Consider the following 14,117-nt stretch of genomic DNA (forward strand, 5'->3'; position numbering starts at 1 on the left):
ATTAAAATAGGTTTTTTTTTTTCTTTTTTTCTTTTTTATACAATCCTGAGGTCTTTTATTTTCTTTACATTTATCATGCCATGAGTTCATAGGGAATGGGTTCCAGCAGTTCAGGCTCCTTTCCATTGGTTCTCACAAAGTGTGCTTCTCTGGGTGGGGCAGGCTGGCGCTTCAGTTGGACCCAAGTACCTTTCTCATTGGCTTCCTTCTATTTCTGATCATTTTCTTTCACACGCCTCAGGAAGCTATCTCGGCTCTTTGAGTGTTTAGTATGCTCAATGCAGACATTAATTCTCTTGGCAAGAATCTTGCTCTTAACTTGTTTGTTTACAACAATGCCAACAGCATGCTGAGTAACATTGTAGACTCTTCCGGTTTTGCCATGGTAACATTTGTGGGGCATTCCTTTTTGAACAGTGCCCATTCCCTTGATGTCCCCAATATCACCTTTCTTATGGATTCACATGTATTTGGCCAAAGGAACAACTCCATGTTTTCTAAGAGGCCTAGAGAACATATAGTGGGAACCTCTCCTCTTTCCCTTTGTATTGGTCATTTTGGTGAATTACTGAAAGATGGTGGTTCCAGCTGAAAGGCTGTGTTTTTTTTTTTTGTGTGTGTGTGTGTGTGTGTGTGTGTGTAAAAAAGAATTGCCTAGTTGCCTAGGTGTCCTGCCTCTGCTGTGATGTGCCATTTCTCTTTATTACTAGTAGAGTCCACAAAATTCTTGTCTGCACATTTGTTACTTAAAAACTAGAATGAATTTCTCACCTCTTCTATCACATCAAGATGGTCTCCAATACCGGATTTCTGTCCCCAAAATAAAGTTTCTGGTGACATCTATGTGTATATATACACACATATGTATCCTTTTAGATAGTAATGCCATTAGTGAGGAATGTAAGTTCTTACTTTTAATTTTATTGACAGCTATAGAAAAAATTAAAAATGTTTGAATTGCTCAAATTCCAGACTGATTAGTAGGAAGCAGAGTACAAGGTTTTGCCTCAAGTTTATGGGAAAGGACCATAAAACAGCACTTTGTCACCATTTGGGGCTTGCAGGTAAGATTGGACTGTGGAGGCACGAGGGGCTGTGGACATGAAGACGATAAAGACCTGAAAAGGCGAGGAGGAGAAATGCATGTGTCCTCGAGTGGGTTCCCTGATGGTGTCAGGTTACCTGCTGCCTCCCAGATGCAGGCTGTGTGCTTTGGCTGTGTGCGACTCTGGCTCACCGCTGGCCCTGTGAGCATGGAGCCCATGTGCTTGTCTTACAGGCCTACATGTATGACCTGGGCTCAAGCACGTTTTCTCACAGACTGGCTGGACACACGGACACCGTCACCAGTGTGGCCTTCAGCCCGGCAGCCCCCCAGGTACAGTCTCCTCAGGGCGGGGAGGGGGGGCGGCTCCACTCCCTACGAGGCTTTCCTCGCATTTCCCGTATCTGTTGGCCTTTGTCTGGGTGAAATCCTGTCACATTGAAGGTGATGCACCCATTTTCATGGCGTGCAGGAAGGCAGGCTTGGGAGAGGAGGACTTCGGTGTGTTCTCTTGTGCAGCCAGTGTTTGTCATTCGGGCGCTTGCTCTCAACTACAGAAATGCACGGGCATGTGGCACATGAGCACTAGCACAAACACTGTCATCGGGGGAGTCCCAGAGCAGGGGTGAAAAGGGTGTAGAAAATCCTCACCAACATTTTGGGTGGAGGAGGAAGACCACACAATTTAGAGGCATTTGCGTAATTGGGAGAAAACCACCAGCTACAATCTCTCATACGGGGGAGTGCACTGTCTTGCAGTAAAATACCAGCTGTTCAAACGTGGCAATGTGAGTATCTTGGGCATGTGGATTCAGAGAACAGTATTACCACGTGGTTGTGTGGGTCAGCCTGGCACGTCGCCTGCACAAAGTGGGACCACACCTGTTCCCTGCAGTGCACTGCTGCGGTCAGGGGGGCCTCAGACTCTCAGACGCCTGTCTGTGCCACGGAGGTCCTCACGCGCATCAACTCTGTTGTGGCCCTGCAGTCCATTGCCAGCAGGCGTTCAGGTTCACATATTCTCTGCACGTGTGATTATGATCACTTACCATGATGCAAGGCCATGCTGCGAGGCCCGCAGGTGCCCACTTTTCTGATTGATAATACGTGTTTTCATTACCTATTCTGTGTCTCTGGTGTCCTTTCTGGAGCTGTTGGATTCCTGTGTGAATCCTCTTGACAGACCAGCACCGATAAGGTGGAAGCGTAGCTGGGAGGGCAGGAGAGCTGATGATGCAACAAGGAGAGTGGTCAGCAAGGTGGGCAGCAGACTGCAGGGTACAGTGACCTGCAGGTAGAGGTTGGTGCCAGTGGTTCTGAAGATTCAGTATTGGTGTAAAAATGCCTTTTAGCAGAATAGAATGAGAAGCTACTCTGAGGGGTTCAGGCTATCACTCAAAATAACTCAGCAAGGGAATAAAGGAAGACCAAACATGAAAATGTGCAGGATGGTGCAGTGACTGTTCTCCTCCTGAGGTGCAGAGCCCCTGGTGTGGAAAAAGAGAAGGAAAAAGTTAAGAAATGGACATCTGAAAACTTCTTATTTTCCTTTAAGATTGTGATACGTTACAGTGGACATCTAGGCTGTTTTTAGTATCGTGGTATTATAAGTAATAATCAGATGTATATCCAATGTTTTTCTGTATCTGGATTTATTTTCTCAAGATAAATCGTTAAAATACTGCTACTGAGTAAAAGAGCAAAAGCTTTGCAGGGGTTCTGATATGTACAGAGAAATATTTTTCAAAATGTTCCCCATTTTGTATTTCCTTACATTATTAATGCTTTCATTATCTTTGTTAAGTTCATTATCAAGAAATAGTACCTCATTATTTTAATTTGCCTTTCTTTGGATATTGTAAAGATTGTGCGTTGTTTTATGTGCTATTAATTATTTGAGTTTTTTAATTTTAAAAATGCTTATTTTATATTCTTCATATCTTTACCTTTTGGATCAAATATTTTGTTTACTGACCAATCTAGCTTTTAATCTAAAATTGACATTTTGTCCTTTGTATTTACAGTTCTTTTTTATTGATTCAGTTTTGCTTTTTTATTTTCTTGTTTTCTCTTTCAAGTATAGAACTTGTATTTCTTCTAACTATTCTAGGCCTAGTAAGTTTTTTCTTCTCAAAAATTTATCTCTCTAATGAAATTACAGTAGAATCTTTAAAATAGTATTGTAATTTTTAAGTTCCCTGGCTGACAATTCCAATATCTGGGTCATACCTGTGTCTCATTCTGTTGATTGCTGTGTCTCCTGACAGTTGGCTAACCTACGTTTCTTTCTGATGTGTTTTAATTTTTCAATGAATGCCAGATCTTGACTGTGGAAGGACATAGGGATACTTGGACAACTATATCTCTTTTTCTGCTAGGCTGTTAGTTTGGTAGTGTTAGGAATTGAGCCAGGCACCATACCCTTTATTTATTAAAACTTTGATTATAATAAGGTCATAATCAATTGGTATTAGAATTAATTGGTACATGTCATTCTATAAATAGAAGTACACAGACAATATTGTTACTTTCTAGAAGCTTTAAAATATTCAGTATTCTTCCCAAGTCATCGTCTGTCAAACCTTTTAGAAAATTTTATTTACTAAAGCATACAAGGATGAAATTTAAATCTACATGGTTTAAATAGGCCACCTTCCTTTGAGAATTGTGTTTAGCTCTCCCAAGGAAAAATAACCTAAGTCTATATCTGAGAAACAGTTATTTTTCTTGGTTATAAAATTGAATACAAGTTTGCTGGTTCCCCTAGAATGGTAACCCCACTGGCTTCTCCAGTGGTTGGAATTAATATACAGATGAAGTGTATCAAGCCCACTGTATTATTGGTTTTCTATGAATTTAGGAATAATCTGAGAATAATTAATATTTTAGGTGTTTGTAATATTTTAAGGATTTTGATATATTAAAATATCTGATTCCAACTTGAAATCTGAATTGACTTAGGTTTGTGACTTTTTAGTTGAGAAAAATGAGACAATGTTCCTGTTTGTGAACAGCATTTAAATTTTTAAAAGAACTTGAGATTCAACATATTTGTGTTTACTTTATTAGATTTTTGAGAATTGGGAGCATTTTGCTTTTTAACTTTCTTTTCATCTAAAGTATTCATGAAAATATAACATTTGAAACGAATATTGACAGTTTTAGAATAACTTAAATTGTAAACAATTCATTTCCTAAAGGTTTTTAATCTGTTCATCATGAGTAGATTTAACATAAATCAAAGCCACTTTGCATGTGATTGTTAAAATTTACTAGATTTTTTTAAAAAAGATTTTGTTTATTTATCTGAGAGAGCACACAGGTAGGGGGATGGACAGAGGGAGAGGGAAAAGCAGACTCCCCACTGAGCAGGGAGCCTGACATGGGGCTTGACCCCAGGACCCCTGAGCTAAAGGCAAACACTTAACCGACTGAGCCATCCAGGTGCCCTTAACATTTACTAGATTTCTAAACATAGTAAATAAGATATTAAATTGGATGAAAAACTTAAGGAAACTAGATTTTAAAATTTGAATCTTTAATAAATTGAATTATAATTTAAAAACGTCAAAAAGAACCACAAATCTGCAGCACTTTCTCCAGCAAGAAACTATTGTGTATGTCATGCCTGATGCCAGAGCACTGCAATGCCTTGTGCTCCCTGCAGGGTGCCTGGCCCTCACTGCATGGAGCTGCTGCTCACTGTGTGCCAACCAGCGAGGTGGGTGCTGAGCACGTAGCAGGAGCCCCCGTCATGTGGGAAGCATGGCCCCATGGGCTCTTTGCCCCATTTGATGGTGACATCATGCCACTACCCCCTGGTGTGTGCATGTTAGGGCACCGTATTCCACATAGAGAAGTGTTACATGCATTGGTCATGAAATGAAGGAACAGTGTATTTTCTCTCAGTTCAGCTTTTTGTAAGCTTTAACCTCTAAATAAAACAACTAAGTGTAGATACTGAAAACACAATCCAGCCACTCTCAATTATTGCACAGATGCATTCATTCATAAGGACATGTAAGATCATAATTCCACTTGTCTCTCCCCTTCTGCACTATGCGGTAGTAAGCACTTGGGTCTCCGTTGTTAACCATCCTGACCTTATTTAAGGTCTGTGTTCACCTTTTCATGTTACAGGAATGTGTTATGAGGAATTGCAGTGGCTTCTGACATGCATTTGCCTTCCCATGGCCAAATGCCAGTTGATTTCATGGATTTTAGGTGTTGTCCTCTTTCGTCCCGGTCCCTCATGACTTGCGTGTTGATATCTCTTGGAACAAAGAGATCCACTGCTTTGACTGCTCTTTTTCAAGCTAGCTGCTTTATCCTTGGAGCCAGAGTTGGTCAGGGATTGTCCTTGGAGCACGCTAAAAGCTGCGTGGTGTGGTCCTGCTTCTAAGCCTTGTGACTGAGTGGATGGGGAGGCTCCCCCCTCCTCCCTGCTTGCTGGTGGGGCTCAGAGGATGGCTCGTGTGGACCCAGACTCCTTTCTAAGTCTAACTGCATTGGCCTATCCTGCTCATCTTTTATGGCTGGGGGAGGGGAGTGTGAGGCCCCGTCCCTTACATGGTTCCATTGCACGTTGGGGAGCTCCATCAGAAGTTAACATATTTAGAGAGAGCATGAGGACATCTCCTGTGTGGTTCCTGGAATGTGCATGTTGTGTCAGATGCATATCTGTGCAGGTGTTCCCGCAAGCGCAGACATGGGTGGCGGTAGTAACCATGTTCAGTTCCCATGCCTTCTGAATTCTCCAAACTGCAAGCCCGATGATCTCTTTTTAGAAAGCATTTCTCCAAATTAATTTTGCTTCTTGGATAAGACTTTACAAAGAGGAAAGATAAATGAGCAACGTGTTAGGGTGAGGGCCAGATGGTCCACCTCAAACGGTGATGTTTATCAACTTGCTTATGCGTGAGGAACTTGCTTAGCGCTGGTTGATCTAATAGTTGCAGTGAGGGTAAGTAGCCGGCCAGTGCTACTGGGGGCTCTGTTCCCTGTGTGGGAAGGTCCGGCCTGGAGACATCACCCGGTGTGTGCACTGCATCACAGTAGGCTACCTTACAGGAGGCATGTAGTGAACATCGCCCAGAGTCTGTACTGCTTTCCTGACTCTCCCACGCCTTTGTCTGGAAGAGGCTCGAGGCAGAGATGTGCAGGTTCCTTTCAGACATGCAATTGGGGGTTGGAGCTGAGGGAGGTGCATGTGAATGTGGCCAGCTGTTGGTGAGCCTGGCCCACCCCTGCTGATCATAAACCTCACTTCTTGCTCAGACCTGGCCCCAGCATCATCACCCGACTGCGCAAAGGATAATCTTTTCCAATTTGCTTTCAAGGTACATTTACTTTTGTGAGTTGACTGCAAAGAGCTCTCTTTTTGAGTCCACTTGAGAGAAATTTGAATTTTAGGTGAGTTCAGTAAACAGAAGGCCTGTGTTTTTGGAACAGTTTAGAAATGCTCATTTTTTCCTGTCAGTTTTGCCATGGAGATGAGAAGCCATGATGCTCAGTTCTCCACCCTCAGGGCCCTTCAAGGGACTCTGCGGTTGCAGGAGGCTGGGAGGACACGTTCCTGATAAATCACCATCTGCCTGCTGCCAAGATAGGCCGCCTGTGCGCGGCCACCAACAGGGAGGTTGCAGGAGGAGCTGAAAGAAGGGAGTCGACTCTTCTCCCACCGCAGATGATAGCAAGGATCGAAAACAGAAATACCTGGCATGTACAGCAGCGGGCGGGTTAGCTTCTGGAGGCAGGCTACCCCCATGCGGCTCAGGATGCGAATGTTGTTGGATGGGGCAGTGGAGATGGAGACCGTTCATTAGATAGGACGCATCTTCCCAACTTCTGTGGGGACGTTATTCTGTGTTTGGGACTCTTAAATATAGTCTACAAAATTATAGACATCTTTGCTTTTTATGAATAAACTTGCTTAGCCAGTGAGGCAGAAAGGTTAGTTTGAAGGTCATGAAGGGTTGGATTGAAGGGTTGAAGGGTGTGGGTTTGAGGTCATGACCACCATCAGCGTGGGGGACTGCTTCCTCTCTCCGCTATGCCTGGAGAAGCGCAGCCATCCGGCAGAGCTGCTTGTCCTCGGGAGGGGAGGTGTGTGCAGTCTGACACTGCTCTGATTCATATAGTAAAATCCTGACCCCAAGCCCAGGTTCCTCTGCTGTTAGACGTAAACATACTGAGACACCTGAGTAAGTGACAGTGTGGGACACTCTCTCCTCTCTGAGTGGCAGGTCAGGAGTGGCCATTATCGAAATACTTTTCTTGTCACGTAGCATGTTTTGAGGGCCAGGAATGCAAGGAGGATCTTGCTGAGGATCCACGAGGACCAACTTTGCAGGTGTCGTGTCTCCGGACACCTCCTCCAGGAAGGTGGGAGCTCACCACTGAGCGCTGGTACCCACAGGGGCCCCCAAGCCAGAGGAGAGGCTTCTGCACTCCAGGGCGGTTTGTTCTGCCCAGAGCTGGTGCTTTCCAGCCACAAAGCCCTTCCCTGCCATCTCTCAGAATGACCCTGAGAGTTTTATTTTTTTTTTTTTAAAGATTTTGTTTATTCATGAGAGACACAGAGAGGGAGAGAAGCAGAGACAGAGGGAGAGGTAGAAGCAGGCTCCATGCAAGGAGCCCAATGTGGGACTCCATCCTGGGACTCTAGGATCACGCCCTGGGTCAAAGGCAGACGCTAAACCGCTGAGCCACCTGGGCTGCCTGACCCCGAGAGTTTAGAAATAAAAAGCAGAGCTTCAATAAGTGGTGTTATATTTTTTACATCACAAAATGCTTCTTTCATGTGTTAAATCACTGATCGAAGAGTCCCTCTCAGGGTACACGCAGTCATAGACAAAACCGCTATCAAGGAAAGATTGATAATAAAAGTAAAAATTGAACTCATCATATCAGCAAACGAGAAAATGGTACTTGGTTTGCAAAATTCATTTCTTACCACTCAACTCTTTAGGGATAGCTGTTGCAGGAGGTGGGGCTGCTTCTCCACGTGTGTCCCCAGAATGTTCTAGCGTCCATTTGATTCACGAACACACATCGTGAAGGGAAATCATTTTCATCACTGTTCAAAGTCAGGAAGGAAATAAATCGACACATAAATATTCTAGATTTTTAACGTCTGTGAGGTGTTTTTAGTAGATGGAAGTTAATGACTAATCCCCTTAAAATAACAGATAACAGACCGGGGTCCTCAGGGTTCTGTCTTATTTGGGAGTGTATCGATTTGCTTCGGTGTTTCTAATTTAGGATATCATGTAGGACTTAATATTAAAATTCAGTTTCCTGATGACTGATTGAGATGGAAGTTTCATCTTGGTATAAGATTTTACCAAAAAAAAAAAAAAAAAAAAAAGAATAGACTTTGCCCTTCAGAACTGGCCTTAAAGTCCAGGTGGAAACACACACAGCAGTGTGAGTGCTGTGCTCATGGGGAAGGGAGCATCTGCGCCTGCTGGCGCAGGGCTGCCTGCCGAAGGGCAGAGTGTGTCAGCGTGGAACATCCTGTGGGCCATCAGCGCGGGGAGGAGGGCACATGAATTTGGCTTTATGTTCTCTACGTCGAGCACCTCTCTGGGATGGTTGCTTAGTAAATGCATCTCAGACAATGCCTCTTACTCTTATTTTTTAAATATGGAAGTCAGACTACCCATGGAGTCATATGTCTGATTTTTTTTAAAGATTTTATTTATTTATTCATGAGAGACACACAGAGAGAGGCAGAGACACAGGCAGAGGGAGAAGCAGGCTCCATGCAGGGAGCCTGACGGGGGACTCGATCCCAGGATCCTGGGATCACACCCTGAGCCAAAGGCAGATGCTCAACCACTGAGCCACCCAGGCTTACCTGGCCTTTACATTTTAAAAATAAGAAAGTAATGTATTTTGATTTTACTCAGTCCTTAAAAATCACTTTGAAGGGAAAAAGATTTTTGTTTCCCTGCCTGTCCGAGCACTTTCTCTGTCCCTTTGCTCTGGTCTGAAGAAACAGATCTGTGTTCACTCCTTTTACTCTTTAATATGAGCTTTCTTCAAAAATCGTGCTTGCCCCAAAGATACAGATGCAGTGAAATGCTGGGACACCTGCACCCCGATGTTTATAGCAGCAATGTCCACAATAGCCAAACTGTGGAAGGAGCCTCGGTGTCCACCGAAAGATGAATGGATAAAGAAGTGGTGGTCCATATATAAAATGGGATATTACTGAGCCATTAGAAACGATGAGTAACCACCATTTCCTTTAATGTGGATGGACCTGGAAGGTAATATGCCGAGTGAAATAAGTCAATCAGAAAAGGACAAACATTATGTGGTCTCATTTGTTTGGGGAATATAAAAATTAGTAAAAGGGAATAAAGGGAAATGAGAAAAAATTAGTGAAAATATCAGTGAGGGTGACAAACCATGAGAGACTCCTAACTCTGGGAAATGAACAAGGGGTAGTGGAAGGGGAGGTGGGTGGGGGGTTGGGGTGACTGGGTGATGGGCACTGAGGGGGCACTTGGCGGGATGAGCACTGGGTGTTATGCGATATGTTGGAATTGAACTCTAATAAAAAATTTAAAAAAATAAAAAAAACACAAAAATTGTGCTTGCTGTTTTCAGTGGAAATCTCCTTTGGTCAGCTGGAGACGTGTGGGCATCAGCAGGGGCTGCCCCACGTGCCCGTGTGCACCTGCCACTTCCTGGCCTCTGTGTCTGGTTTCCTCTGGCTCCAAGTCGGTGACGAGTCAGAAGGACTGAGTCAGAGTTGTGGCCTCGGTGGTGGCCGCTGTGGGTCCCAATGGGAGGGCAGGTTTCCCTCAGGAGCCTTCCCTCCCCTTAACTGTGCTTCCACACACAGCCCTGCAGCAAGCACTTCCCCAGTCCAGGCGCAGGAGCCTCCCCCACCCCTCCCCAGGGCTAACCTCCACCCGTACCGTGCTTGCTGCCACCACTATGGTCCAGTCCATCCCAAGCCGCCTCTGTGTCCTCCCTGCCCTCCTTTGCCCTGGCGGGTGGCGCAGACACCTCCTTGCTGGCATCCTCATCTCCAGGCCTGCCCAAGCCTGTGCCCCGGCTGGCATCTTGCCACTACCCCGGAGGGCAGGCCACCTGGAGGGCAGGCCGCTGGCCATCCCAGTACAGGGGCGGGGGGTGATCTGTGTAAACAGATCCCGCTGTTTACAGCCCCCCCCCCCCCCCCCCCCCCGCCGCCACCCTGTTTTAGTTGCTCATTCAGTTCAAGACACTTTCTGGTCTGCCCTTTGATTCCCCGACCTGTCCATGGGTCATCTGAATGTGTGTTGTTTTGTCTGCAAATATGCAGGGAATTTGCTGACATCTTTCCTTATCTGTTTCTCCTTTAAAGGCATGTGGTTGGAGACCTTGTGTGGTGGGGCCTGAAGCCACTGCACTGGGTTTCACAGCTGTATCTGCTGGGGGTGGATGGGCCAGGGACGTCTGTGTGGCCTGGTGGGCCTGCCATGAGTCACGCCCTCTGTGGCCTTGTCAATCCTGTCTTTATCAGCCGGTAGGTGTGGTCTTGTCTCCATCCAGAACCCGGGTTTCCTTTCTCCCTTAATGCCAAGAGGTTTTGCATTAGGTGTTAGAAGCTTGCTTGTGAGGTCAGGATCGGCCTGTTCTCTGGGCCAGTGGGCCCTTTGATGGAAAGAGCAATGAAACCATCTCAGATCTACTTGAGACCCTCATCCTGACCAGAGTCTTTTAAGTTTGTAAAGGGGAAAGCAAGATATTTTTCTATTCTTGGATATTTCTAATCAAAAGTAACATTTGTTTTGAATAAGAATTAAAAAGGAAGGATTGAGGGTGGAGGCAGCCAATGCTGAAAGTTCATCTGTAGTTGTGCTGAGTGCGTGTTCCGAGTCACATCGGACGGCTGACTCTGCCCCTCTTGTAGACACAGTCACACTCTCTGTGGCCTGGTACACATGTCCCTGGGACCCATGCCACCTCCAGATGCAGGACTTCTCCTTCACTGAGACCTTCCATGCCCCTGAGCAAAGAGTGTCCCAATGTCTATCAGAGACCGGTCTTTTCTAGAGTGCCGTGGCAGTGGGACCTTTGTCGTTCTGTGTCCTGGCAGTGCCTCCTTTGTGTGGTAGAGAGCTTTTCTGTTGGGTCAGCTGAGAAAGGTCTGGTGTTTCCACTTGTGGTGTTCGTGAATAAAGCTGCTTCTGGGGCAGGTGTCTCTTTGGAGATGTGTCCCCTCTTCTCCTGAGCAAGCAGATGGGAGCACGGCTGTGAGGCAGTGGGGTGGGCACATGCTCAACCCGGAGACCCTGCTGACCTTCCAGAGCTGGTGCCATCCCCACCCTGCTGGGACTGCTGCATTTCGTTAGTCTCTTTCATTTTAGCTATTCTGATATTTTTATTGTGGTTTTAAATTGCATTTCTTTAATAATGACCAATATTGAACACAGTATCATATGATTATAGGCCTATTTTTAATTGTTCATTATTAATATTGAGTAATAGAACTTTTATTTTTTAGAGTTTTATTTATTTGAGAGAAAGAGGGTACATGCACGTGAGGCAGGGGCAGGGGACAGAGGGAGAGAGAGTCTTCAGCAGACTCCATGCTGAGAACAGAGCCCAATGGGGGGCTCGATTCCACGACCCTGAGGTCATGACCTGAGCTGAGATCAAGAGTTGGATGCTTAACTGACTGAGCCACCCAGGTGCCCCAAGTTGTAGAACTTTTTAAAAACTGTGTTCTGGATACTATCATAGGTGTATGTATTGCAAATATTTCCCCTGATCTGTGGTTTGTCTATTTGTGTTGTAACATCCTTTAGTGATCATCAGTGTTGAATTTTTATGAAATGCAACTTTTATTTTATGGTTAGTACTTTTTGGCCTGTCTGAAAAATCTTGTCCACCCAAAGCCTGAAAATATATTCTGTTTTCTTCTAGGAAGTTTATAGTTTTTATTCATATTTAGGTGAGTGGCCCATGATATCAGCTGCCTGTTGTTCCCTAGCACTGTGCTGACCCTTGAGCAACACGGGGGTGAGCCATGTGGGCCACCTGGAGGTGGGTTATCCCTACTATAACACAGCCCTATAAACCTACATTCTATTCTGTGGGGTTGTGAAAGTAACATTTTCTCTTTGCCAGCTGACTTTGTTGTAAGAATATTTTGTGTATGACACATATGGCATACAAACTGTGTGTTGACCAGTAAGCCTTCTGCTCAGCAGAAGTTGTTATACTAGTTGTTATGTTTCTGAGGAGTCAGAGTTATGTGCAGATTTTTGGCAAGAGGGGTTGGCATCCCTAACCCCCATGTTGTTCTAGGGTCAACTGCATTAGCAAAAATGTAGCGTTCTAAAACATTTATTCTCACAATTTCTGTGGGTTGAGTCTGGGTGTGGCTCAGCTGGGTCCTCAGGTCAGGGTCTCTGGTGGCTGTAGCTGAGGTATTGACCAGGGCTCTTGCTCATCCAAGGCTCTCTTGGGGATGGATCCACTTCCAGGCTTATTGGCCTGTTGGCAGATTTTGGATCCTTGTGGTTGTAGGACTGAGAGCCTTGGTGTCTTGATGGTGGAGAGCCAGAAGTCACCGTTGGCCATGACCAGAGTCCCCTGCCACTCCCTGACACGTTGGGTCCCTAGCAAGCCACTTGTTTCCTCATAGTCCTCAAGGAGGAGGGACCCCTGCCATATCATGTGTAACTGTGTACAACACTGTCATTGGGGGTCAGGGGCAAGTCCCAGCCCACCCACACATGGGGCTGGTACCACCACTGTGTGTCTGGCCTGCACATCCATCTTGAAATAATTGGACTAATTTGGGGGCATGGAGAAAAGTGTAGGTCAAGATTCATTTTTTTTCCATGCAAATACCTATTCGCTCTAGCTATACTCGTTAAAGCTACTTTCCTCTTCAAACATTTTTTAAAATTTTTATTTATTTATGATAGTCACAGAGAGAGAGAGAGAAAGAGAGAGAGAGAGAGAGGCAGAGACACAGGCAGAGGGAGAAGCAGGCTCCATGCACCGGGAGCCCGACGTGGGATTCGATCCCGGGTCTCCAGGATCGCGCCCTGGGCCAAAGGCAGGCGCCAAACCGCTGCGCCACCCAGGGATCCCTACTTTCCTTTTTCACTGAATTTCATTGGTGTCTGTTGAAAATCAATGGACTCTTAAGTGTGGGGGAAATCTCTTGTTTAGTACTCAATCTATTACAATTTTGAGAGATATTTTAAGTTTATCAATTGTTTATTTTCCCGATGGTATGGTTGGCACTGTAACTGTCTGGTGAGGATTGTTTTCTCTCTGAACACCACCTCTTATGATTTCATTGTACAGCCAAGGCTCATTAATGCTGTTCTGGAAAGTTACTCAATGTAATCATGGACTGTAATCAATCTCATGCATAGGGGATGGTCACAGTTTTGCTCTACTACTTTACAATTTTTATTTCTTTTGCTATGTTTTTAGTGACAGATATAAATGATCATTGTCTTTCATCCTCCCTGCTGCCCCCCAGGATTTGGTCCAGATGTGCCCTGGCCGCCCATACCTCTGCCCCAGGGCTCCATTTCCAGCCCAGGATGCACCCACTCCACTGTGGACCTCTGCCCCTCGGTTCCCCTCTCATTGTTCAAACTCCTCAGCCATCTCATCATTCAAAGTGCTGTCCTTGTGAACTTACCCCAAAGCCCCGTCAACCTCAGATCTCCCGAGTGTGGACAGCAGGCTTCAGAGCCCAGTGCGAAGAGCATGCAGGTGCTATATTCTCAGCTTACTAGTTGAGATAGCAGCTTTTCCCCTGGAATCTGGGTTCCTCAACTGGGGGTAAATGTCTTCATCTTCATTCTGTTTTTATTCCTGCAAGTCAATCTGATCACCAGAACAGAGCAGATAGATGCTCGCTGATCGCTGGCAAAATAAATCAATCGGCTTTCTATTTCTAACAGCTTTCCTTATTTCCACATTGCCTAGAAATGACAGTATTTTTCAGCTGAGAGTGTTTATCTTGTTGTGGAGGCAGAAATGCACATCTCACACACAGAGTTCTAGAAAACACACATCTGAAGTCAGTCTACTTTGA

The 14,117-nt window shown here is 45.2% G+C and overlaps 1 protein-coding gene and 1 pseudogene across 20 annotated transcripts in view; one reads left to right on the forward strand and one right to left on the reverse strand.

Moving 5' to 3' along the window:
- Nucleotides 1-14,117, forward strand: part of WDR27 (WD repeat domain 27) — a 235,284-nt gene that overhangs the window by 132,796 nt on the left and 88,371 nt on the right. For 19 of the 20 annotated variants that reach the window (XR_012002924.1, XR_012002923.1, XR_012002925.1 and 16 more), the window contains one exon: nt 1,280-1,378. Coding sequence is in view for 17 of the 20 variants with exons in the window: in XM_072765852.1 (XP_072621953.1) it covers nt 1,280-1,378 (99 nt within the window). In the remaining 3 variants the exon portion in view is untranslated. Of the gene's footprint in view, nt 1-1,279; nt 1,379-1,517; nt 4,196-14,117 lie in introns of those variants that run through there. The other variant, XM_072765739.1, reaches the window with a different exon arrangement.
- On the reverse strand, nt 56-556 carry LOC112922778 (large ribosomal subunit protein eL21-like; annotated as a pseudogene).

The sequence above is a fragment of the Vulpes vulpes genome, chromosome 1, assembly GCF_048418805.1.
Source record: "Vulpes vulpes isolate BD-2025 chromosome 1, VulVul3, whole genome shotgun sequence".
Lineage (NCBI taxonomy): Eukaryota > Metazoa > Chordata > Mammalia > Carnivora > Canidae > Vulpes > Vulpes vulpes.